Raw genomic sequence first — 24,005 nt, forward strand, 5'->3', positions numbered from 1 at the left:
TGCCAAGGTACTGAAAAGGGCTGAGGCAATTTAGTAAAGGTTATGAAAACTGAAGGGTTTTAATAGGGTGAATAGGAAATAGTTTACTTAAGTAATTGAGGATCATTGATTTTCAGAAGGTGAGGACAGAGATTAGCGAAATTCTATTGTAGAGGATTGTTACCACACCAATGAGCACATCCTTGATGAGGTAAAAGACGTGGTTTCTCAGTGCAAAATAGTTGGCACATTTCCAGTAGACATAGAAGAAGGAACTGACATTTTTATGGTGTTTTTAACTACCTCGGAATGGCTGAAAAGAGCTTTACAGCTAATTAAATACCCTTTGAAGTGAAGTACCTGTTGCAATATAGGAAACATGGTACTCAATTTGTTTCAGCAACATCCCACAGATAGCAACATGGTAAAGAACCAATTTTTGGGGGCGGTTTAATGATGTTGGCTGAGGGATTAATGTTGTCCAGGATACCAGGGAAAATTATTTTCTTAGACTAGTACCATGGAATTTTTAGTCACTTGAGAAGATAGAGGTCATTGGTTTATATAATCATGCTTAAGACAGTGGGCAATAATTTATGGAGAGGGTGGGAAGGCTTAGGGGGGAATGTTATCTAGCTGGTACACCTGTCTCCCTGTAATGAACTCCAATTGGCTTTATTGGTTGGCCAATTGGAGTATGAGCTCCCTCAATGATAGCTCATTGAGGGGGCCCATATAAGCACCTGTAGGCTTTGTGAGCCAGTCTTGAGTTGACTGGACTGCTAGCAGCACTGTTTGTAGCTGCTCCTGTAATATCGTTATTGTAAATAAATATTGGTGTGGTGACGGAACTCCTGCCTCCCGTGGATTACTACAGTGGCGCCGAGGTAATCTAAGAATCTTGCGGAGACCAGCTGCCGCACTCGGAGGGTAAGCCTTGCCATTTTAAAAATGCCGTTTTTTGGGAGGTTAGAGGCATTCGACCCGGCTATTGAGGACTGGTCCCAGTATGTGGAGAGAATGTGTTACTTCTTCCGGGCAAATGATATACTGACGAACAAAAGGAGACGGCTTATCCTGCTGTTGGCGTGCGGACCCTCAGCTTTTGCCATTATACGTAGTCTGACTTATCCCGATGTGCCGGACACAAAAACCTTCCAAGAATTGACATAATTGATGAAAGAGCACTACGACCGAAAACCACCCCTCATTTTGCGTAGGTACAGATTCTACAAAGCAAAGCGGGAAGACAGGGAGTCAGTCACTAATTTCTTGACCCGCCTGAGAAGGCTGGCGGAAAAATGTGAGTTCGGCCCGACTCTAAATGAAACGCTTCGGGACCGGTTAGTGTGTGGTATAAGCGACCTCACAATACAGAAACGCCTGTTGGCGGAAATGGAGCTAGACTGCAGGCAGGCGTTACAGCTCGCACTGTCCCTAGATAAAGCAGCAAGTGGGGCGCAGGAACTACAGGGCACGCCAATGGAGGTAGATACCTGTGAGAGGCACTACCACAACGGGTCCAGCTACCAGATAGCTGCTCTCAGGAAAAGCCTGAGGAATAGAGGGAAAAAGGAAAACCCCAGAACTGCCCCCAAGTCTGCCAGGACTAACTGGAGACAGAGGGTCGTAACAGCGACAGAAATCCTAGAAGGAGGTGGCAAAAGAGGAATAGCAGGTGGGGACGCAGGGAAGTATGCAACCTAGACGCCCCATCCTCCTCCGAAGGGGAACAATTATATAATATTACAACGAAGAAAGCAGAACCCATTAGGATTACCCCACGGGTGAACGGGCGGCCGACAATAATGGAAATAGATACGGGTGCGGCCGTATCAGTAATGGGAGTGGCAGCATTTAGAAAAATCAAAGATGGACTCCAACCACTAACCCTAACAAAAACATCGATGAAACTTAAAACCTACACGGGGAACCCCTGGAAGTTCTGAGCATGACTCATGTACCTGTGGAATATGAGAAACAATTGCTCAGATTACCGTTGACGATAGTAGAGGGCTCCAGACCGAGCTTAATTGGACGAAACTGGCTGAAAGACCTAAAATTAGATTGGATGAAAATTTTCCAGAGTGGAAGCGGGCAGTTGAGTGGACTACTCCAAAAATACCCGGAGGTCTTCCAGGAAGATTTGGGGGAAATCATATGCGCCAAAGCAACTTTGCACGTGGACCCAGAAGCCCTTCCGAAATTTTGTAAGGCCAGGCCGGTACCTTTTGCATTAAGGAAGAAAGTAGATGACGAAATAGAAAGGTTACGGCGCGACGGCATTATCAGACCAGTACAGTTCTCGGAATGGGCAGCGCCGGTGGTACCAATTTTGAAGCCAGACGGCTCAATACGTCTCTGTGGAGATTTCAAACAGACAGTAAACAAATACGCACTGCTGGACAAATACCCAATCCCGAAAATAGACGACCTATATGCCAAATTGGCAGGTGGGCTTTTGTTCACGAAACTGGACATGAGCCACGCCTACCTGCAGTTAAAACTGGACAAAGGCTCCCAGAAGTTCGCTACGATCAACACCCTGATCGCTACGATCAACACCCTGAAGGGCCTTTTTCGTTATACTAGGCTACCTTTCGGAGTGTCATCAGCCTGCGCTATATTCCAGCGTACGATGGAAAATATTCTGCAGGGACTACCGCAGGTGGCGATTTATTAGGACGATGTCTTAATCACGGGTAGGACAAACAGGGAACACTTAAGGAACCTGGAGGAAGTGCTCAGGTGTTTCGCAAAGGCAGGCATACGGCTAAAAAGGGAAAAATGTGTTTTTCTGGCCCCACAAGTGACGTACCTGGGATATAAGGTAGACGAGTCAGGCTTACACCCATTAGAAGACAGAGTAAGGGCAATAAAAGAAGCCCCAGCTCCCACCACGGTCCAGGAGTTACGATAATTTCTAGGGTTGGTAACCTATTATGGAAAATTTATTGAAAATAGGGCATCCACCCTAGAACCCCTCCTCCAGCTACTAAAAAAGGGGCAAGAATGGAAATGGTCCGCCTGCCAAAACCAAGCATTTAGGGACATTAAGGAACAGCTGTCATCCGAAAATGTCCTAGAGCATTATGACCCAAGGAAGGAGTTGGTGGTCACTTGTGATGCATCCCCCTACGGGGTAGGAGCCGTCTTAGCCCATAGAGGAAGGAATGGCGAAGAACGGCCAATAGCCTATGCTTTGAGGACCTTGGCGATGGCTGAGAGGAAGTACGCCCAAATCGAGGAGGAAGAACAACTTCCAAGGAGGTCGTCAAGGAAAAGACGGGCACCTATAAGGCACCCACTTCGGAGAACGACCCGGCGGACGACACAGAGGTGACAGACCCAGACATGAGGAACAGGAAGAAGCTCAGAGGAATGCCAGCTGGCAGGAATTCCTCGGACCTGGGGGGAGGGGGGTAATGGACTCCATTGGCTTTATCGGTTGGCCAATTGGAGTATGAGCTCCCTCAATGATAGCTTATTGAGGGGGCCCATATAAGCACCTGTGTAGGCTTTGTGAGCCAGTCTTGGGTTGACTGGACTGCTGGCAGCACTGTTTGTAGCTGCTCCTGTAATATCGTTATTGTAAATAAATATTGGTGTGGTGACAGAACTCCTGTCTCCCATGGATTACTACACTCCCCATCTTCTTTAACAAGGCTCCCGCCTGCCATGTTTTGCCAGGGATGTGGGTATAGAATGAATTCAGGCTTGCCTTGATTTACTGGGATATTGGCCCAATTTTAATGACCCATGTCGGGCCCTCAAACCTTCACCCCCTTTTCATATCCCAGCCTCCTCACATGACCCATGACTTCTCGTATATCCCATGCCCCCCTCCAATACCTCATGCACCTATGTATCCTCTATAGTCAATCACACAGTGTCCGCTATGGGTAGACCAGGGGGTCATGTCTTTGAAATGGAGATGAATGCCGGCGCCCTAGCTTTCGCTTCCCTAATCGCCCGCCGGAGAATCCTCCTCGGCTGGTGATCAGCAGCACCGCCCACAGCTGCAGACTGGCTGGCTGACCTCTCGGAATTTCTCCACTTGGAGAAGATCAAGTACGCCAACCGAGGGTCGGAGGAAAGCTTCCTTAAAGCATGGCAACAATTTGTCGGCCTGTTCCAAGGCCTGTTCGAAGCTAACAATGACCAGAAAGAAAGGAAACTAACAGGAACGCACAATACAGCGGGGAGGGAGGAAGAAAAGGGGGAACCTAAGGGAATGAAGGGTTCATCACAAAGAAAGACTCCCCCCCCCCCCCCCCCCCCCCCCCCCCCCAAGGCAGACACGGCAGAAAACACAAGGGAAAAAAGGGGGGAGAATGGAAGGGAGGGGAGGGGGGAAGCAAACAGTGGGGGGCGGGGGGAGCAATGACAGAGCACCGAGACAGATGGTGACAAAATGTAAATAGAGAGGAAATTATTACATGTACTGCACAAAGATGGACACGAAATGTAACAGTATAGAAAATTGAAAATGACAATTAAAAACAATTTTTTAAAAGAATGAAATGGAGAGGGAAAAAAGCTAAACGTTTAACAATGAAATAGAGCTGTCATTCAAAAGCTCTCCATACTGGAAAAAACTAATTCATAAAAACCTTTAAAAAATTGAAATCCGCTCAAATGGTCAATCTGACATAAAATCAAACATCTTTTTCACTAATTCTATCAAAGACTTGTGATAATTTAATAAACTCTTAAAACTGTCAGTAAAAATGTGATCACAGTCCCTTTGCTGAGGTACGCTGTTCTAGAGTTAAAAAAAATTAAATCAAACATTCATAATCCCCCCAGCTATCAAAACAAACCATTCCAAGCAATGAAACCTAATTGAAAGTTCAAAAGCAAATAGTTAAGTATTTTTCTGAACTGCATCAGATGGCCTGTTAAATCAATGCACTTCAGGAATAATTGGCTGTTTTTTTTCTCTGAGTGAAAGCTAAATAGTTTCATTTTAATTTTGAAGGGGTGAGGAGATTTGATCACTTCAAATTTTGGCACTTAAATGTTTTCTTCAGTTTTGAAAGTATAATAGCACTTTTCCAAATGGGAAAGGTACTCTCATGCATCTCAGCACTTACACCTGCTAGTCAGTGCAGCAGTCAACTTAATATTGCAGGACAGAACCCTATAATCCATCAGTGCAGTAAAAACACATCCACCTTACAGTACAGCAGTTAACTTTTGAAACTGGAGGAACAGAATTTTATTTTGTATTTCAATGTCTTGTCAAGAATTCCAAGTGCAGGTGACTTTATTTGCTTTCCCACTTGGGACTATGGCACCTCCATAGTTCACAACACCACTTGAGGTGCCGTGCAACACGCATTATGGAAGGGAACTGATTGCACAAAGCTTTTGGGGTATTGCGGGGAGCAGAATTATAAAGAAGGATGGACTGCTCACCCATGTATTAGAAAAGGCAAGTGAGTGCTGCGTGACTTGAGCTACCTGCACCCTTATCAGGCTCACACCTGTCATTTTAAAGGGCTCCTGCATCATCCCAACTGAATGAAAGTCCACGTCAGCACCTCAGCACTCCCTCAGCTTAGCATAGATGAGTCAGTAAGATTTTTATGCTGAAGTCTCTGGTTTGCACTCACAGTCTATTGTCTCAAAAGCGCGAGGGCTACTACTGACCCATAAAAAATAATTTCTGCTCCCAAGTTTCTGTCTCCTCCCTCTAATGTCGCTCATTCATCTTGCAGCTTATATTATTTGGTAATGTTGTTGAAGGAGAGTGGGTGGTATGATAATTAGACATAGTTTGGGTTTGAGTTAGAATTTATAGTAGTTGGTTAGTACGTAAGATGGAAAACGTCAGCTTGGTTTGGTTAGGTTGCCCCCTAATCTTTCTTTTATTCGAATGGCTGGGATAGCAGTTATAGTTCCAGTTCAGGTTCACAATCCAATGAACAGTTTCAGCTGACGCAGTGTGAATGGTTATGCTGTCCTCGGGAATGGATTTCTCAGGACAGAAGTTCAGAATATGGAGGGGTGGTCTAACTTGGATGGCCACAGTCACAATCTGAGCTGTACCTCACGTTTCACTTGTGCAGCAAGTGGTCACATCTTCCCTTGTCTATCCTCAAGCAATCGAGGGTTGTCCAGACTTTCATCGGAAGGTTGGAACCTGAGTCTTCACCACTTGGGTCAGTTCCCCGGTTGTGGTGGATGATGTTTGCAGTCAACCAGATGGCGTGCCAATAAGAGGTGGGGCTGTTGACAGTTTTTAGCGTGTGCAATGTGTTTCATAAGGGACTATGGAATCTCAGACGAGTACATTGGTTTTTTTTGAGGTCCTGAGTAAATGGGAGTGCTTTGTGAGCTGTCAGCTGGCGGTGTTCTTTGAGGAGGATATTTTCTTGCAGACGTCAGGAGGTTCAATATGTATTAGCACAGGAAACCTCCCGGGCTGTGTTGGTCTCAACATCCCAGAAATCATCCTTATGAATTTCCAGATGTGGACATCTATCACATCTGCGTGGCAGCTCCTGAGCCAGGTTGAACAGCAGTATTCTGCTGTTGGGTAGATCAGGGTGAGTGAATAAGTGCATAATGTGTTGGCTGTGCTGTCCCATCTCTGAGATTCATTTGTGTCTTAACATTAGTTCAGGTGTTTTCTGCTCGTCAAGAGTGATGCCAAGCTATTCTGCTCTTGGGCCACGGGTGATTGGTCAGCCACAGAACTGGACATGAAGTTCTTCCCTGGCCTTTGAGTTGTTCAGTTGGAAGGCTGCGATTACAGTCTTGGAAGTGTTTGGTTGAAGTCTCCATTTTCTGAAGTAGGCGTCCAAGGAACATAGATCTTCAGAAGGTGTTTTCTTAATGTCCTGAAGTTCTTTAACCCGGAATGCCAGGGTCAAGTTGCAGCATATGCAAAGAGCTGTTGGAAGGCTGTGAATGCAAAGAGCTGTGACATTTTGGGTGGGAGATCACTGGTATATATGCTGAAGAGAGTCAAAGTGAAGACTGATCTCTGTGGATCCCATTGTTGACTATCATTTGTTGGTTGATTTGATAAGAACATAAGAAATAGGAGCAAGAGTAGACCACAAGGCCAATCGAGTCTGCTCCACCATTCATGGCTAATCTTGGGCTTCAACTCCATTTTCCCACCAGTTTCCCATGTCCCTTAATTCCCAAGACCACAAATCTGTCTATCCCAGACTTAAATGTATTCGATGATGGGGCATCCACAACATTCTGGGGTAAAGGATTCCGAAGATTCATAACATAACCCTTTGAGTGAAGGCCTAAATAACTGTCCGCCTATCCTGAAAATGTGCTCCCCCCCCCCCCCCCCCCCCGTTTTGGATGCCCTGGCCAACGGGGAAAAAAAATCTCTCAGCATCAAAATTTTATAGGTTTCGATGAGATCGCCTCTGATTCTTCCCAGTTTGACCTCCAAGGCGCACATGGAACTGTCAATTGCTGATCATGGATTTGATTGTTTGTAGGATTTTCACCCAGCAGGTGAGTTTGGAAAGTTTCATCAGGAATTTGCTCTGGCTGTATACGATTTTAAATGGTAAAACCAGTGTTTCTCATAACATCACCCATCCATAGTAAGTTCTTACATTACTGCACAAGCAGTGATTACTATTTATAAGGCAACTATCCAAAGGACATTACATACCCAAAGAATTAATGAGGCAAAATTCGCTGTCAGCATAACTGTGTGGCTAATGGCTGTTACATTTTGTGTAAACGTTATGCTCTTCAAGTGAGGCACAGAAGCACAATTCAATTTGAAAATCCAAAAAATGCTAAAATTGTGCCACTTCAGCATTAGCTTCACAAAAATGTCATCTTGCCAATTGCCTCATCATTTATTTATTTAGTGAATGCGATTCCCCGAAGCCGTGTGGTAACCACCTTATTCACTGAGTTTAAGGTGCTTAGTTCACCGCTTTGACTGTCAGGGACACTCCTCAGTAATGTGCAACATTGTTTGTCTTTCCACAAGTGCATAAGTGGTTTGTACTGAGGCCTCAGTGAAGGTCGGTTGCACATGGGCCTGGCCTGTCCTGAACCTGTTTTGCAAGGACCACTTGTCACCGTGGTAATCCAAAGCCATTTGACAGGTGCTGTTTGTCACAAGGAATTGGTTAGTAACTTCCCATGTTTCCCATAACTTGATCAAAGGATGTCTGCTGGTAGACATTGCTCAGGAAGGTTGCTCCATCATCATAGAGGTGGAGCACAAATGGTTTCAACCAGCTTGTGGGTTTTTGTCAGCCAGCGGATGTATGCTGGAGTAACATTTGTGAGGGCAGGAAGCAAGGAGGGGCGATAAGCAAAGGGGTCTAGTTATGAACCATTATTACATTCAATTGAGTGTCAGTAAGATGTGTGTGTGATGACCTTTTGCAGACAGGTGCATGGTACTCTGCTGAGGAGTCTGATTGGATTAGAGCTGAGGCGGAGTGTTGTGGCAGCAGCACCCCACCTAGATCCAGCAAGTTTGATTAGTAGGTTGTCTCCAGTTTTGACCTTTGCTGCTGTTTTCTTCAAATGTTCCCAGAAGAATAGAGTCCTATCCAGGGCCACTCCCAAGTATTTTGCTTTGAGATCATGCCCCATCATTGCACAGTGTAAAGTTGCTGTATTTGTGCACTAGATGCTAAATGAACCTGCAGACAATTATCTTATCACTTTCAGACTAATACTCTTTCAATAAGGTGGTATGTGTTGCTCACTGCAAATCAAGCACTACTGATGGTATGCACTGTCAGTCCTTTAGGTTTTAATTGTTGTTGAAGCTTTTTAAAAATGTAAAATTAAAAATGAAAGTTTACTGGGTTTTTTTCTCCTCTTTTCCCCTCTCAATCCATCATTTCTTTCTCTCTCTCTATTTCTCTTTCTGTACCTAATTTAATATTGAATTCATCCACTTTACATTTTCTTCTCTGGCCTGAATTCTCACCAATTCAGAAGAGCTCTGCACATCAGTCAAAATGGCACCAGAGCCCCAATTTCATAAATTCTGACCTTGGTGCCCACCATTTTTGCTGGGGAGCGGAAGAGGAATGGGGAGAGAACATCTTTTGCCCATCAATGGTTCAGAGGTAGCTGCACAATTGAAAGATCAGGTACTCTTGAGTTTGCGTACCATTTTGAGAGAGAACAGGTAACCGTTGGCATTATTAAGAGTAGACATGAATATGTGTAAGAAGTGTGGAATTGTAAGCTGTCATTTAAACCCCTGCTCTTTCATTTTTGGGGGGCAAACAGTCTGCAGTTGAATGAAATTGAAGCTTGTAATTTCACTTGCTGTTTGTTAATATCAGTCCAAGGGTTTTGATTACAGGATTAGTCCCCTTGTCAGCTTCCACAACCTGTTCTTACCACAGTGGCGGCTTATAAATTAATACCTCAATTGATAGCTCCAAGTCTTTGATGTGGGGTTATCCTACAAATGTTTGTTTTTTCAGAAGAGATTTAGTATTTGAATGGATTTAAATGAATTTAATGGGCTTTTATCAATGGGAGTTATTTTTAATATAGTGAAGTTGTAGTAGATATTAAAACTTCATTTTATTTTATCTTAGCATGGCTCCTGAGGTCTGCCACTGGTGGATACTGCGTGATTTGGCATGGCGGATGTAAGAGCAAAAGGTGCTGGGGCATGGGTTGGCACTAAATTGGCATGGGGTTATTATAGGCTATGGGCATGATTGGGATAATTTAGCATAGGACTTATCAGAGGTTATGGGAATGTCTGGGGTCATGAAAAGGTAGCACTAAGTTGGCATGGAGGGTTTTGGGAGCCATGGAAGGTGGATAGACATGGAGAGTATGGGGGGCTGTCGGAGTGAGTGGGTGGGCATGAGGCGGCATGGATGGGATATGGGGAGTGTGTGTGGGGTGGACTGTGAGGAGTGTGAGCTGCAAGGCTGCTTTTTGTTGTATTGTTTGTATTACAACAGAAATAAAATCATAGACCATCAAAGCGAGTATTTTAAACAGGCCGCCACACCCACTGTGCTGCCTCCACATTGGGGTGGGAGGCCCGTCTCCCCACCCAGCCCCGGAACAAAAAAACGACCATTCAAGGCAATTAAATCAAGTTGAGTTTGTGGAGTTGGGAATTTCCCAACTCTGCGTACCTGGTGCAGGAGTGAAAGTTCTGCCCTCAGCCCTTCTGTTTCCCCTGTCCATTGATTGTAATGATTTGAATGTGACAATATTGTGAATTTCAGCCAAGATATAGCAGCTAATGCAAAATAATTGAGCAACTTGTTTCACGTTATCCTTTCTAACTGCAAATATTAATGTACAGTAGGGCAGTACTTGAGAGGGAGAATGTTTACACAACAGTACCCATAGCCCATATAGACAAATACCAATACTCCAGAGCACAGGATACGAATACTCCTTGCAGTATTAATATTGTTACAATACTAATACTGTCAATGCACATACAGTACAGTATCATAGTTGTGTTCCTCAGAGGATGGTTCTGATATTCCTTACAGTACTGTTAACTGATAATATTGTGCCAATATTCTTTATAGGGCAGTATAATAGCTAGACGTTTACAGCACAAGAAGATCATTCAGCGCATTGCATCCATGCTGATTTTTTCCGTGAGCAATCCAAAACTAAGCAAACTACCCTGTCCGCTCCCCATATCCTTGTATACCATCTGCATTAAATATTTATCCAATTTTCACCTTACAAAAGCATAGTTTCTGCCTCAACTGTTCCTGTGGCAAATTATTCCATGCTTCAAGATTGCACAGGGTACAGGAATTTCTCCTAGCTTCTCCCTTTACTTATTAATGACATTTAAAATTGATGGTCCCTCATCACAAACTCTTCAACCAATATTCCTTATAGCTCAGCATCTATTAAATCACAACTCATTACAGTCAGTACCATGTCATACTTTTTATGCATCATTTGCAGGACTAAGCTGATTCTATACACTACACTAATACTGTTTATAGGCTATGCCACTTAACAGCACCATACTGATACTGCCTCCAATGCCACTTTTATTTGTAGAACTGTACTGATCTATACAGTACCAATACTGCTTTATAGAACAGTATGGGTTCGATTCTCCATTATTGGGACTATGTCCCCACGCTGGCTCCTAAACTGTGGAGTTTGCCGCCAGAAAAGCTGGCATTAAAGGGACACGGGTTGCTAGCCCTGCAGGGTGCTAGCAGGGACCTGGCGTAGATCAAGCAGCTTTTGCTGCAGATGTGGGCCCCCGCACCTCCGGGTTGGAGGACGCGAATGCGCACGGCGGTGGCCCCCAGCTGTCACGCCGTGCTCCATGGCAGACTTGGACCGCAGAGCTGGACCCAAAAAGGAAACTCCCCAATCCGCTGCATACCTGGCCCTCAGCCCCCACACAAACATTCCCGGCTGCCTATAAGGCTCCCCGGCCTCCGATCGGCTCGCCCCTGACCAGGGCGGCCGTGGACTGAGTCCGCAGCCGCCGCGTGAGTATCCCGACCGGCTGGACCATATTAGATCCACGCTGCTGGGACTTCGGCCGGTGAGGGGCGGAGCGGGCCTCTGGCAATGGCCCCAGCCGGCGCGTTGTACTCCCCGGGTACGCCTGGCCAATCCACCTAACCTGCACATCGATGGGTTGTGAGGGTGAAACCCACGCAGGCACGGGGTGAATGTACAAACACCAAGTAGACAGTGACCCAGGGCCAGGATCGAACCCGGGTCCTCAGCGTCGTAGGCAGCAGTGCTAACCACTGTATCACCGTGCTGCCCTATAGAACAGCAAAAACTTGTGCTATATATTCACCATGTAGTATCTGTGCACATTTATTTTATTCTTTCATGGGTCATGGGCATCGCTGGCACAGCCAGCATTTGTATTGTCCTTCCCTAATTAACCTTGAGAAGATGGTGGTGAGGTGACAGCATCAAGCACCAATTTTGCTTAGAGCTCTGCAGATAAATGGATTTTTTCTAAACTTGCCTTGGACCGTGGCAGGTGATGTTACTTGTTGCAAATTAACATTAAGAACGATCCTTAAGGGATGATGCTATGAAAGGTTTATAGATAATGACGAATTGTACATGGCAACAATCACCAGTTTCCCCGCTGAACTGATGAATTTGAGATCTTACTGTTTTTTTTCCTCCTTTATTCTTCCATGGGAAGTTGGTATTGCTGGCAAGGCCAGCATTTGATGCCTATCCTCATTGCCCTTGAACTGAATCGCTTTGCTGGGCCATTTCAGAGGGCAGTTAAGAATCAACCATATTGCTGTGGGTCTGGAGTCAGACTAGGTAAAGATTTCCTTCCCTAAAACATGTGAGTGAACCTCATATGGGTGATGAGTTTTTATTTTAAAAAATCTAGAGTTTCTTGGTCATCATTAATGAGATTGGCTTTATATTCAAAATGTATTCATTGAATTTAAATTCCACCAGCTGTCGTGGTGGGATTTGAACCCATGTCCCCAGATGTCATGGTGGCACAGTGGTTAGCACTGCTACCTCACAGACCAGGGGCCCGGGTTCGATTCCGTCCTTGGGTGACTGTCTGTGTAGAGTTTGCACATTCTCCCAATGTCGGGTTTCCCCCCACAGTCCTAAGATGTGCAGGTTAGATGGATTGATCATGCTAAATTGCCCCTTAATATACAGGGATAGAGCAGGGCTGTGGGCCTAGGTAGGATGCTCTTTCAGAGGATTGATCCATACTCGATGGGCCAAATGGCCTCATGCACTGTAGGGATTCTATGATTAGCCTGGGTTCCTAGAATACTAATCCAGTGACATCACTACTAGGCCACCATCTTCCCCTGGGATGACAACCCTCATCAACTGGAGTATGGCATTATGGAGGAAATATGTTGCACATCTTTTGCCTGACGCTGGCCTGTTCAATTCGGGAATTGCCATGATAGGTATTATGGGCCAGGGTTTAGAAAACTCCAAAGTATATAATTGAGTTCACCTGACCTACAACTGTTTGGCGATTTTGGTTACGAGGAGCACTAGGGCCTGCCTTTCAGGTGTTATTCAACAGAGGCCTTTAGTACTTTTAATCAAAACCAAGTTTTACTCTACAAATGTAGTTAACATTTTAATAAACATACACAGTAAGCATTTTTATCAACTACCAACATAAATACCCACACAGCTACAGTAATCTATGTATAACCCTTAATACATTTCTCCCTTTAACTGTTCCAATTTAATAACAAAATCCCATAAACCAGAAACCCCTTTTCAAAAGTGTGGCCCAGCATTCAGCACTCAAGACCTGGTATGAATGCTCTTGTTTCCTTTCCAAAACAGCAGGTTTGAATTCCTTTCCGAAAGCAATTATTTATTTTAAGTTGTTAAGTAATCTGGAAACAGCTTTTAAAATGAAGATAGAGAGACAGGCCAATATACTACTGTTTCTGAGTACAGCAGCCAAATGTGAAAACGAAAGCAAAACCTCAGAGCCACAAACAAGCCCCAAACCAAAGCAAAAGTAAAACCAACTCCCAGAGCCACAGCCCAGCTCCACCCACAAAAATGACATCACTGAAGCCGTGATGAGACAAAAACATTTCTTAAAGGGGCACTCCTATGATATAGGTTTAGTACACTTAAACTAGGATTGAAACGATTGATATCTGAAAATAATCAGTTAAATTTTAAGCTGTTCCTTAGATTCATACTTTGTATTTAATTATTCTCTAATTATCCAGGACCGTGTGTCCTAACACATTGCTAATCCTGTTTCTGTCCGCATTTGCTCATCCAAGCTGCTTGCCGTCAGTCCTATAGTTCAGAATTATGTTTCACATATCACTCAGCTTTAACATTGCATGGGGTAGGTTGGAGAACATGGTCATTGTGATGCCTGTCTTTTTTTTGGATAATCGATTATTTGCTTTATTTCTCCCTCTCTACCTCTCTCTGTCCCTCCTGTGGGGTTTCTCACCGTTATAGCTGGGGGAAAGGCAATTATCATGCGATTAGGCAAGACTTAGGATGGGCACAATTGAAGTGTGGAGCTTGTTCAAGGAACAGCTACTGCATGTCCTTGATAAGTACGTACCTGTCAGGCAGGGAGGAAGTGGTCGGGCAAGGGAACCGTGGTTTACTAAAGTAGTTGAATCACTTGTCAAGAGGAAGAAGGAGGCTTATGTAAAGATGAGATGTGAAGGTTCTGTTAGGGCGCTTGGGAGTTACAAGTTAGCCAAGAAGGACCTAAAAAGAGCTAAGAGGGGATGTGAGAAGTCTTTGGCAGGTAGGATCAAGGAAAACCGGAAAGCTTTATATAGGTATGTCAGGAATAAAAGAGTGACTGGGGTAAGAGTAGGGCCAGTCAAGGACAGTAGTGGGAAGTTGTGCGTGGAGTCCGAAGAGATAGGAGAGGTGCTAAATGAATATTTTTCATCAGTATTCACACAGGAAAAAGACAATGTTGTCAATCAGAATACTGAGATACAGGCTACTAGACTAGACGGGATTGAGGTTCATAAGGAGGAGGTGTTAGCAATTCTGGAAAGTGTGAAAATAGATAGGTCCCCTGGGCTGGATGGGATTTATCCTAGGATTCTCTGGGAAGCTAGGGAGGAGATTGCAGAGCCTTTGGCTTTGATCTTTATGTCGTCATTGTCGACAGGAATAGTGCCAGAAGACTGGAGGATAGCAAATGTCCCCTTGTTCAAGAAGGGGAGTAGAGACAACTCTGGTAACTATAGACCAGTGAGGCTTGCTTCTGTTGTGGGCAAAGTCTTGGAAAGGATTAAAGATAGGATTTAGAATAATCTAGAAAGGAGTAGTTTGATTAGGGATAGCCAACACGGTTTTGTGAAGGATAGGTCGTGCCTTACAAACCTTATTGAGTTCTTTGAGAAGGTGACCAAACAGGTGGATGAGGGTAAAGCAGTTGATGTGGTGTATATGGATTTCAGTAGAGCATTTGCTAAGGTTACCCACGGTAGGCTATTGCAGGAAATACGGAGGCATGGGATTCAGGGTGATTTAGTGGTTTGGATCAGAAATTGGCTAGCTGTTAGAAGACAAAGGGTGGTGGTTGATGGGAAATGTTCAGCCTGGAGTTCAGTTACTAGTGGTGTACCACAAGGACCTGTTTTGGGGCCACTGCTGTTTGTCATTTTTTATAAATGACCTGGAGGATGGCGTAGAAGGATGGGTGAGTAAATTTGCGGATGACAGTAAAGTTGGTGGCATTGTGGACAGTGCGGAAGGATGTTGCAGGTTACAGAGGGACATAGATAAGCTGCAGAGCTGGGCTGAGAAGTGGCAAATGGAGTTTAATGCAGAAAAGTGTGAGGTGATTCCTGAAAGTTGCCACCCAGGTTGAGAGGGTTGTTAAGAAGGCGTATGGTATGTTAGCTTTTATTGGTAGAGGGATTGAGTTTCGGAGCCATGAGGTCATGTTGCAGTTGTACAAAACTCTGGTGCGGCTGCATTTGGAGTATTGCGTGCAGTTCTGGTCGCCGCATTATAGGAGGGATGTGGAAGCATTGGAAAAGGTGCAGAGGAGATTTATCAGGATGTTGCCTGGTATGGAGGGAAGATCTTATGAGGAAAGGCTGAGGGACTTGAGGATGTTTTTGTTAGAGAGAAGGTTAAGAGGTGACTTAATTGAGGCATACAAGATGATCAGAGGATCAGATAGGGTGGACAGTGGGAGCCTTTTTCCTCGGCTGGTGATGTCTAGCATGAGGGGACATGGCTTTAAATTGAGGGGAGATAGATATAGGACAGATGTCAGAGGTAGATTCTTTACTCAGAGAGTAGTCGGGGCGTGGAATGCCCTGCCTGCAACAGTAGTGGACTTGCCAACACTAAGGGCATTCAAATGGTCATTGGATAGACATATGGATGATAATGGAATAGTGTAGATAGGCTTTAGAGTGGGTCCACAGGTCGGTGCAACATCGAGGGCTGAAGGGCCTGTACTGTGCTGTAATGTTCTATTGTTCGTATAAAACGAAGGGTACAATTCTAAATAGGCTGCAGGAGCAGCGGGACCTGGCGGTTTACATGCTGAATCACTGAAGGTGGTCGGGCAGCTTGGTAAAAGGGGTAATAAAGCATTTGGGTGCCCGGGCTTTATAAATTGGGGCCAGGGACCTGGGTTTTACCGGGATTTTCACAGTAACTTCATTGCAGTGTTAATGTAAGACGACATGTGATACTAATTAAGAATATTATTATTAAATAATCCATCGCTGGTATTTTACTTTTGGGACTATGGCGACTTTAATTTCCATTGGTAAGATGCTGCTCACAGTATTTCCTTCATCTATGAATCTTCACATATGGAAAATGCAGACTTTAAAAAAAAATGTAAAATTTAAAAGAAAAAGACTTTTAAATGTCTATATTTTGAATAAATGTTTTTTATTTCACACGCAAATGGTGATAATGCCTCCATCGAATACTTCTTGGACTAATGAACATTGCATTAAATGGTGCCTTGATGTGCTTTTATGAGGTTTCAGAGATTTAAAAGGGTTTTGCTCGAGGGTAACTCAGGTTGGAGAATATCGGATGTGCGCCTCAAGATTTTTATAGTGACAATTTGTACCGTGACAGATAAAAGGTTGGGAACCACTGCCTTAAGTGGCATTAATTGCCAATTTAAGAGTCTCAATTAGCGTCCAAGTCAGAAGGCCCCCAAGGCTTCTTGACTTACCTAATGCAGGCTGAGGTAGGAAGGCAGCACAGCTCCCTCTATGCGCTCCCACCCGATTGAATATCCCCAGCCTCCAAACTCTGGGCTGCATTAAATTCTGCCCTATAATTCTATTCTGTCATTTTTGCGCCTCCTCCTTTTTCTGTGGGAAAGGGTGTGGCTCAAATTGAGCTACTAGCAACCGGAGACTTCCGCTGGATGTGGGCGTGGGGAAAATGTAGCCCTCTGTAGCTCCCTTCTTTTCCCCATTCCCCATCCACACAAGCACTCCCCCTTTCACTTCTCCTCCCTCTCACTATTTATACTTCTGCTTTTCTCGATTACCTTAAACCCTCGCCTCTGTCGCCCTACCTCCCCTTCGATCCCACTCCCCCCTCCCCTTTTCACGCCACTTTCCTTTGCACCCCTCTATTTTCATATCCAACTGCCCTCCCCACTTCCCCAACGCCTGCAGGACCAGAGCTGCAGTTGTTGGCTATCGTCTGGTGAGATTGTTCCACCAGGTTCCTGACCAGCCCGCTGCCATTTTTAAAAGTAAAGACAAACTTACTCAGTCTTGCCTTCGATTTCTTCACCTTTAGATTGGCAGATCCCACCTTTATCACTGTGGAAGACCCACTGGCCTTCCAGGGTCAGGAACCTACCAGCCGTCTATGATTGGATGGCAAGCTATTGCCTGAAGCATTGAAAATTGGGTGAGCCTGTCTTAAAGCAGAACAAACGGGGGCAGGACCCAGAACTAACCCCATTCCGATATTGTTTTCAGATTTTCCTTTTCTCACTGGCTGGTTCTTTCACTGCACACCTCACCGTATATTGTAATCTCTAGCCTAGTTCTTAGTAGTTAATCTTATTAAGCATGCATCAATAGCTTTTCTCTTGTTGATACCCTCCTGTTCCCCCCTATTGTCCCCCCTCCCCTCCGCCTTTCCTTTCATTCTCTTCTGCCAATTTCCCCTCTGCTTCACCTCCCTCCCTCTAACCTGCCGCCCAACTCGGAATCTTTGTTTAATTTTCAAAGTAATTCTTTAAAAGATAAATCAAATTAGAATGTGGAAAGAAACTATCTCTCTGCCTTTCTCTCTGTGTGCCTCAGCATGTCGGTCTCTATAATATTTTTGTATATATTTAGATCAGTCTCACATCGTGCATGTAATGAACCTTGGCCTTGTCTGTCAACAGCACACCAGTGAGAATAATTAGTTGACTTCAAAAGTCAATGCGTTTCTTTTTGTAAGTAGCTTTAAAGGAAGAGGCAGTTGTTTGGGATTCTTTCCCTCTTCAGTCAACCCCACCCCAATTTATTTTCTTTCTCACTCTCTCACACCCATTTCCTCAGCTTACTACGTTTATAATACAGTCACTGTTTGCACACACAATCAGATCACTATCACTTTCTTCTGCTAAACCCTCCCTTTTAAAAGTAACATTAATAACAACATTACCTCAATAAAGCTTCTGTGATGTGTTCTCTTGTTTTTCAAAATTAATTGAAAGTAAATATTGCATCATTGCAATATTGACTGATGCACCCACATGGTGGAGATGGTTAGCAGCTTCAAAAATCTGTCCTGGCCCACCCACGTTGTCGCTACCAAGAAAGCACAACAGCGCCTGTACTTCCTCAGGAAACTAAGGAAATTCGGCATGTCCACATTGACTCTTACCAACTTTTACAGGTGCACCACAGAATGTATCTTATCTGGCTGCATCACAGCCTGGTATGGCAACTGCTCGGCCCAGGACCGCATGAAACTTCAGAGTCATGAACACAGCCCAGACCATCACACGAACCTGCCTCCCATCCATTGAATCCATCTACACCTGCTGACTGGGGAAAGCGGGCAGCATAATCAAAGACCCCTCCCACCCGGCTTACTCATTCTTCCAACTTCTTCCATCGGGCAGGAGATGCAGAAGTCTGAGAACACACACAAACAAACTCAAAAACAGCTTCTTCCCCGCTGTTACCAGACTCCTAAACGACCCTCTTATGGACTGACCTCATTAACACTACACCCTGTATGCTTCATCTGATGCCGGTGCTTATGTAGTTACATTGTATACCTTGTGTTGCCCTATTATATATTTTCTTTTATTTCTGTCATGATATGCAAACATGCAACCAATGAACACTCAGAATAGGACACAACCAATGGGCATTCAGGACACTCAGAGGTGGCATCACCACAAGGGGGTATGACATAAACACTACAAAAGGGATGAGGCACTCACACCCTGCCTCTTTCCACAGAAAGACATCTAGAGAGTTAGACAGGGTTGATCAGCAGCATCACACCCCAGCAAGCGGCTCAGAGCAAGCTGGTACAGTTAGACTGAGTTACTACAGTTAGATTAGCAGAGAGTCGAACTCAATTTGAGAATTGTGTTAATAGTTCAATAAACAAATTGAACTCATTTCAGAGTCTGGAGCATCCTTTAGTTAAGACTGCATCAAGTAGCAGCCTGTGTTATCCGAAGCAGCATACAACAATTTCCTTTTCATTTCATGTACTTAATGATCTGTTGAGCTGCTCACAGAAAAATACTTTTCACTGTACCTCAGTGCACATGACAAACAAATCCAATCCAATCCCTGCCCATGTTAAAAATACGCAAATTAAATTTAGATATAACCCTACTCCAATCTTTCAACTTCAACTCTTGGAAGAGGCTTCGACCTTGAAGTACAAAACTTTAATGGCGGAATTAACAGGCATGTAAAAATTGAGATACATTTAATGATACTGTGAAATATGTATTACTAGATTTTTTTGAGTTGCTCATCCTCTCCCAGAATCAAGTGTGTAACTGTGTCCTGTGTTGTCTGTGTGCCTGCCTTCGGTCAGAACTCACTTACACACACACGCAAAACACTAGCCTGATTTCACAGACCCTGACTGACCGGCATTTTCACTTCAGCTTCGGCAATGATAGTGAACTTTCCGTTTAATGGCTGAGTGAGAAGTTGCCAGGTTCGATTCCCCCGGCGAGTGGAGATGACAAAGCTGTGGCTCCAAATAATCCAAGATGGCGCCGGAGCGTGTGTGACTCTCTGTGAGCTCCCTCACACAGATTCTCTTCTTACATCTCCTATATCCGTACTAATCTCTTAAAATGTAATTCTAACACGATCACTAACCTTTCTCCTTCATCTTCTCTTGCAGGTTTGAAGCTAGGTATTAACATTGTGTGCCTTGTGTACTTCTCACTGTACCTCGGTACACATGATAATAAACAAATCCAATCCAAATTCGGGCATCCAGTAGGGTGCCTCCACCTGGCGGGTGTGGCCAATGTCAAATCAGACTGCAAAATATCTATTGACGCAGCAACTTCATCGTTGACTGCTCCCCCCCCCACTCTGTTTTATGAACCTAACTTTTCCCTCCTTTCCCTTCTGTAGAGGGTAATCGTCCCCGGTGGAGGAGAAGCTTTCAGGTGGTTCTTCTGAGAGAAACCGAGGAGCTACTCATGGAACGCCATTTGCCTGACTAATGGACAAGGAGTTCTGCACGTGTTCCTGACGCAAGACGCCAGTTCTATGCCAATGGTTCCTTTTCGTTATCATTGTGGACATTGTCTTTCTTTTAAGCATCGTTGGTTTTATGTGAAAACTACGTGTTGGTATTATTAGGGATGAATTGTATACGAAAATGCAACTTGCACCGCGTGATGGAGAGAACTGGACAATCATTATTAAGTATTCGGTACGCATTTGTGGCCCGTGCTGTTGTTTATATTAAAGAAAACTTGTTTTAAAAGATGGGGATCAAGCAATAACCTGCAGTGCAATTGTAGATAATGAGCACGATTTGTATAAGCCGGTGAAGGGCATAACTGTTTTGCGCAGAGTAAATTCTTTATCCTCTGGGTTCAGCAACACATTTGAATTTCTTGGCATCTGCTGCTCCCCCAACCTGTTTTCAGCTGGTTTTTCTCACCGACTGAAGAAGCCAACGGGGCTGTTCTGAGGCCATGAGGTGGCCCGATTGGATAAAACATGTATAGTCAAGGCCATTCTGTGGAGTAACAGGAGGCACTAGGGGGTTGGAGGAGGTCACTGGTTTTAAAGAAATCCCCTTGCCCACATTGCCTTCGTGTACATTAGTTACAGGCTGCCAGCAAGGAGACATATTTAACAAGGTCGTCTCTTTTTTAAAGAAAAGATGTATTTTGGTAACGGTACAATCCGATCAAGTGGTTTTTGCAGAATCCACCATTTGACACTGTCGATTGACCTCAGTAGGCACTCAGGTATATTTTCACCCAGACACTGGTGTCAGCAAAAACTTTTTCCTTTGAGTTTCTGACAGGTGTCACACCAGTTAGCAGGGCCACTTCCAATGTGCAATCGATACCTCCGTAAGTAAGATGGCTATGGCATGTTCCTCATGACTCCTTTCTGATGAGAGTGTCTGTAATGGTTGTTTAATGTCTCAGGCCCCTGCCAGATTATTGAAATACAAAGGGATGAGGGGGCGGTTCAGTGAGTTACCGCCCTGACCTCTCGACTATGAGATCTGGAGCTCCAGTCCAGCTTCAGTGAACAGAACAAAACCCTTTCTTCTCACTCTATGAACAGCAGTGAGTGTCAGAAACCTCAACCCACTCACTTCTTTGGGAAAAGTTGCCCACACTTGGGCACCACACTGGGAATCTCACATGAAGGACCCATTGATGTGGTTGATGGAGGAAAGGGAATGTTCCCACTCGTTTAATTGGGCGTGCTGCTCTGGTGTTTTGGGGGGGCGGGCATTTTGTCGCCATGGACTCGAGGGAAGTTAAGGCTGCATTTGGATGTGGCATAGCGCATGTGGCATAACATTTCCTCATCTTTAACAAGTATTAAAATATTCACCAAAGTCATAAATCACCTTGATTTACCTGCGATGTTTCTTGACTCGGGGGTGGGGGGATTCATTTTGATTTGGAGCAAAATCAACATTGGCCTCATAGTTTTTATTTGTGCCGCCTGCTTAATCAAAACGTTGTGTAAAAATACACAGTGGTGTCCTCTCATTCAGCCAGTCTCTCACAACTGGATTGAAGTTGAGGATCTAATCAGTGTTTCATATTAACTGGTCATAAAGTCAAATGGAAGTGCAAGTCTGAATTAAAGTGACTGGCAGCGCAGAGTCAACATCCTGAAAGGTTAAAGGGCCGGAGATCAGCCTCCTCGGGATTGCTCGCATTTCCTGTTTTTATTTTCCAGCCTCTTTAGGCCTCGCCGTCTGGGGACCTGCGGAGTAACAGCCTGCTGATGGCACATTTGCAGCCGGAGTTAGTTGCATGCTATGTTCGTGCTTCCCTGGTCTTTTTTTCTTTGACCTTGTAGCTGAAATCAATTGTTGCTAAATGTGGACTAGTAGCCTCTCGCTGGCCCAAGGTGTCCAGGCCAAGATGTTTGTGTGGCATCGTTTTATTGAACTAAAACTATTTTTGTAACTGATTTTGTGAGTAGTTTAACATGCACCTAATAAAGTGTGTTACTATGATCAGCTCAATATATTTAGTCAGGGGAGTCTGCATCCATTTAATTTTTTTCTTTCAGGCTTGAGGCAAATGAGGACATTTGGAATGCCTTTTAGGATCTCAGAAACAGAAAATAGGAGTAGGAGAAGGCCATTTAGTCCTTCGCGCCTGCTCCGTCATTCATTATGATCAAAGCCGGTCATTCAATTCAGTAACCTGTTCCTGCTTTACTCTGCACCCTTCGATCCCTTTAGCCCCAACTCCATTGTGAAAACATATTTTTCTGTGGTCGAGAATTCCACAGGCTCACCATTCTCGGGGCGAAGAAATTTCTCCTCATCTCATATCTTGGATAGTCAGAGGCTTTTCCCCAGGGTAGAGGGGTCAATTACTCAGGGGCATAGGTTTAAGGTGCGAGGGGCAAGGTTTAGAGTAGATGTACGAGGCAAGTTTTTTCACACAGAGGGTAGTGGGTGCCTGGAACTCGCTGCCGGAGGAGGTGGTGGAAGCAGGGACGATAGTGACATTTAAGGGGCATCTTGACAAATAAATGAATAGGATGGGAATAGAGGGAGAGGGACCCAGGAAGTGTAGAAGATTGTAGTTTAGTCGGGCAGCATGGTCGGCATGGGCTTGGAGGGCCGAAGGGCCTGTTCCTGTGCTGTACTTTTCTTTTTTCTTTGTATTTTCACTGTGACCCCTGGTTCTGGGCATCTACCCTGTCCAGTCCTGTTAGAATTTAATAGGTTTCCTAACCATATATCAGTCCTGCCATCCCAGGAATCAGTCAGTTAAACCTTAGCTGCACTCCCTCTCTAGTAAGAACATTCATCCTCAGATATGGGGACGAAAACTGCACACAATATTCCAGGTGTGGACTCACCAAGGCTTCCTGCTCCTGTAGTCAAATCTTCTTACTTTGAAGGCCAACATTCAATTTACCTTCTTCACCGCCTGCTGCACCTGCATGCTTACTTTCAGCGACTAGTGTACAAGGACACCCAAGTCTCGATGCAGCTCTCTCTCAATCTGTAGCCATTCAGATAATATTCTTCCTTCCTCTTTTTGTTACCAAAGTGAATAGCCTCACATTTATCCACATTAGTCCAACATGGTGGCATAGTATTTAGCACTGCTGCCTCACTGCGCCAGGGAACTGGGTTCAATTCTGGCTTTGGGTGACTGTGTACCCCACTAGTCATTGCTTGCCACTTGGAAAATAAGTGCCAAATAGAAATTAATCCTGAAAAGTGAGGCGATACACTTTGGAAGGAGTAATTTAACAAGAAAGTATACTACGAAAGGTCTGACACTGGGAAGTCCGAAGAACAAAAGGACCTTGGTACGTTTGTCCATAGATCTCTGAAGGCAGAAGGGCAGGTTAATAGGGTGGTGAAAAAGACATATGGGACACTCACTTTTATCAATCGGGGCATAAATTACACAGAATTTACAGTGCAGAAGGAGGCCATTCGGCCCATCGAGTCTGCACCGGCCCTTACAAAGAGCACCCTACTGAAGCCCACGTATCTACCCTATCCCTGTAACCCAGTAACCCCCACTTAACATTTTTTGGATACACAGGGCAATTTAGCATGGCCAATCCACCTAACCCACAAATCTTTGGACTGTGAGAGGAAATCAGAGCACCCGGAGGAAACCCATGCAGACGGGGAGAACGTACAGACTCAGCACAGACAATGACCCTACCGGGAATCACAAAAGCAGGGAAGTCGTGATGGAGCTGTCTAGAACTTTGGTAAGGCCACAGCTGGAGTACTGTGCGCAATTCTGGTCACCAAATTATAGGAAGGATGTAATTGCACTGGAGGGGTTGCAGAGAAGATTCACCAGAATGTTGCCTGGGATGGAACATTTT

The 24,005-nt window shown here is 44.7% G+C and overlaps 1 protein-coding gene across 2 annotated transcripts in view; it reads left to right on the forward strand.

The window, feature by feature from the left end:
• The window catches only part of LOC119970214 (CXXC-type zinc finger protein 4-like), a 78,555-nt gene extending 56,397 nt beyond the window's left edge, over window positions 1-22,158 (forward strand). For both annotated transcript variants that reach the window (XM_038804470.1, XM_038804471.1), the window contains exon 3: window positions 20,058-22,158. In XM_038804470.1, coding sequence (XP_038660398.1) covers window positions 20,058-20,105 — 48 coding nt within the window. In that variant the 3' untranslated portion in view covers window positions 20,106-22,158. The remainder of the gene's footprint in view (window positions 1-20,057) is intronic.
• The last annotated feature ends 1,847 nt before the right edge of the window (window positions 22,159-24,005 follow it).

This window comes from Scyliorhinus canicula, chromosome 8 (genome assembly GCF_902713615.1).
Source record: "Scyliorhinus canicula chromosome 8, sScyCan1.1, whole genome shotgun sequence".
NCBI lineage: Eukaryota > Metazoa > Chordata > Chondrichthyes > Carcharhiniformes > Scyliorhinidae > Scyliorhinus > Scyliorhinus canicula.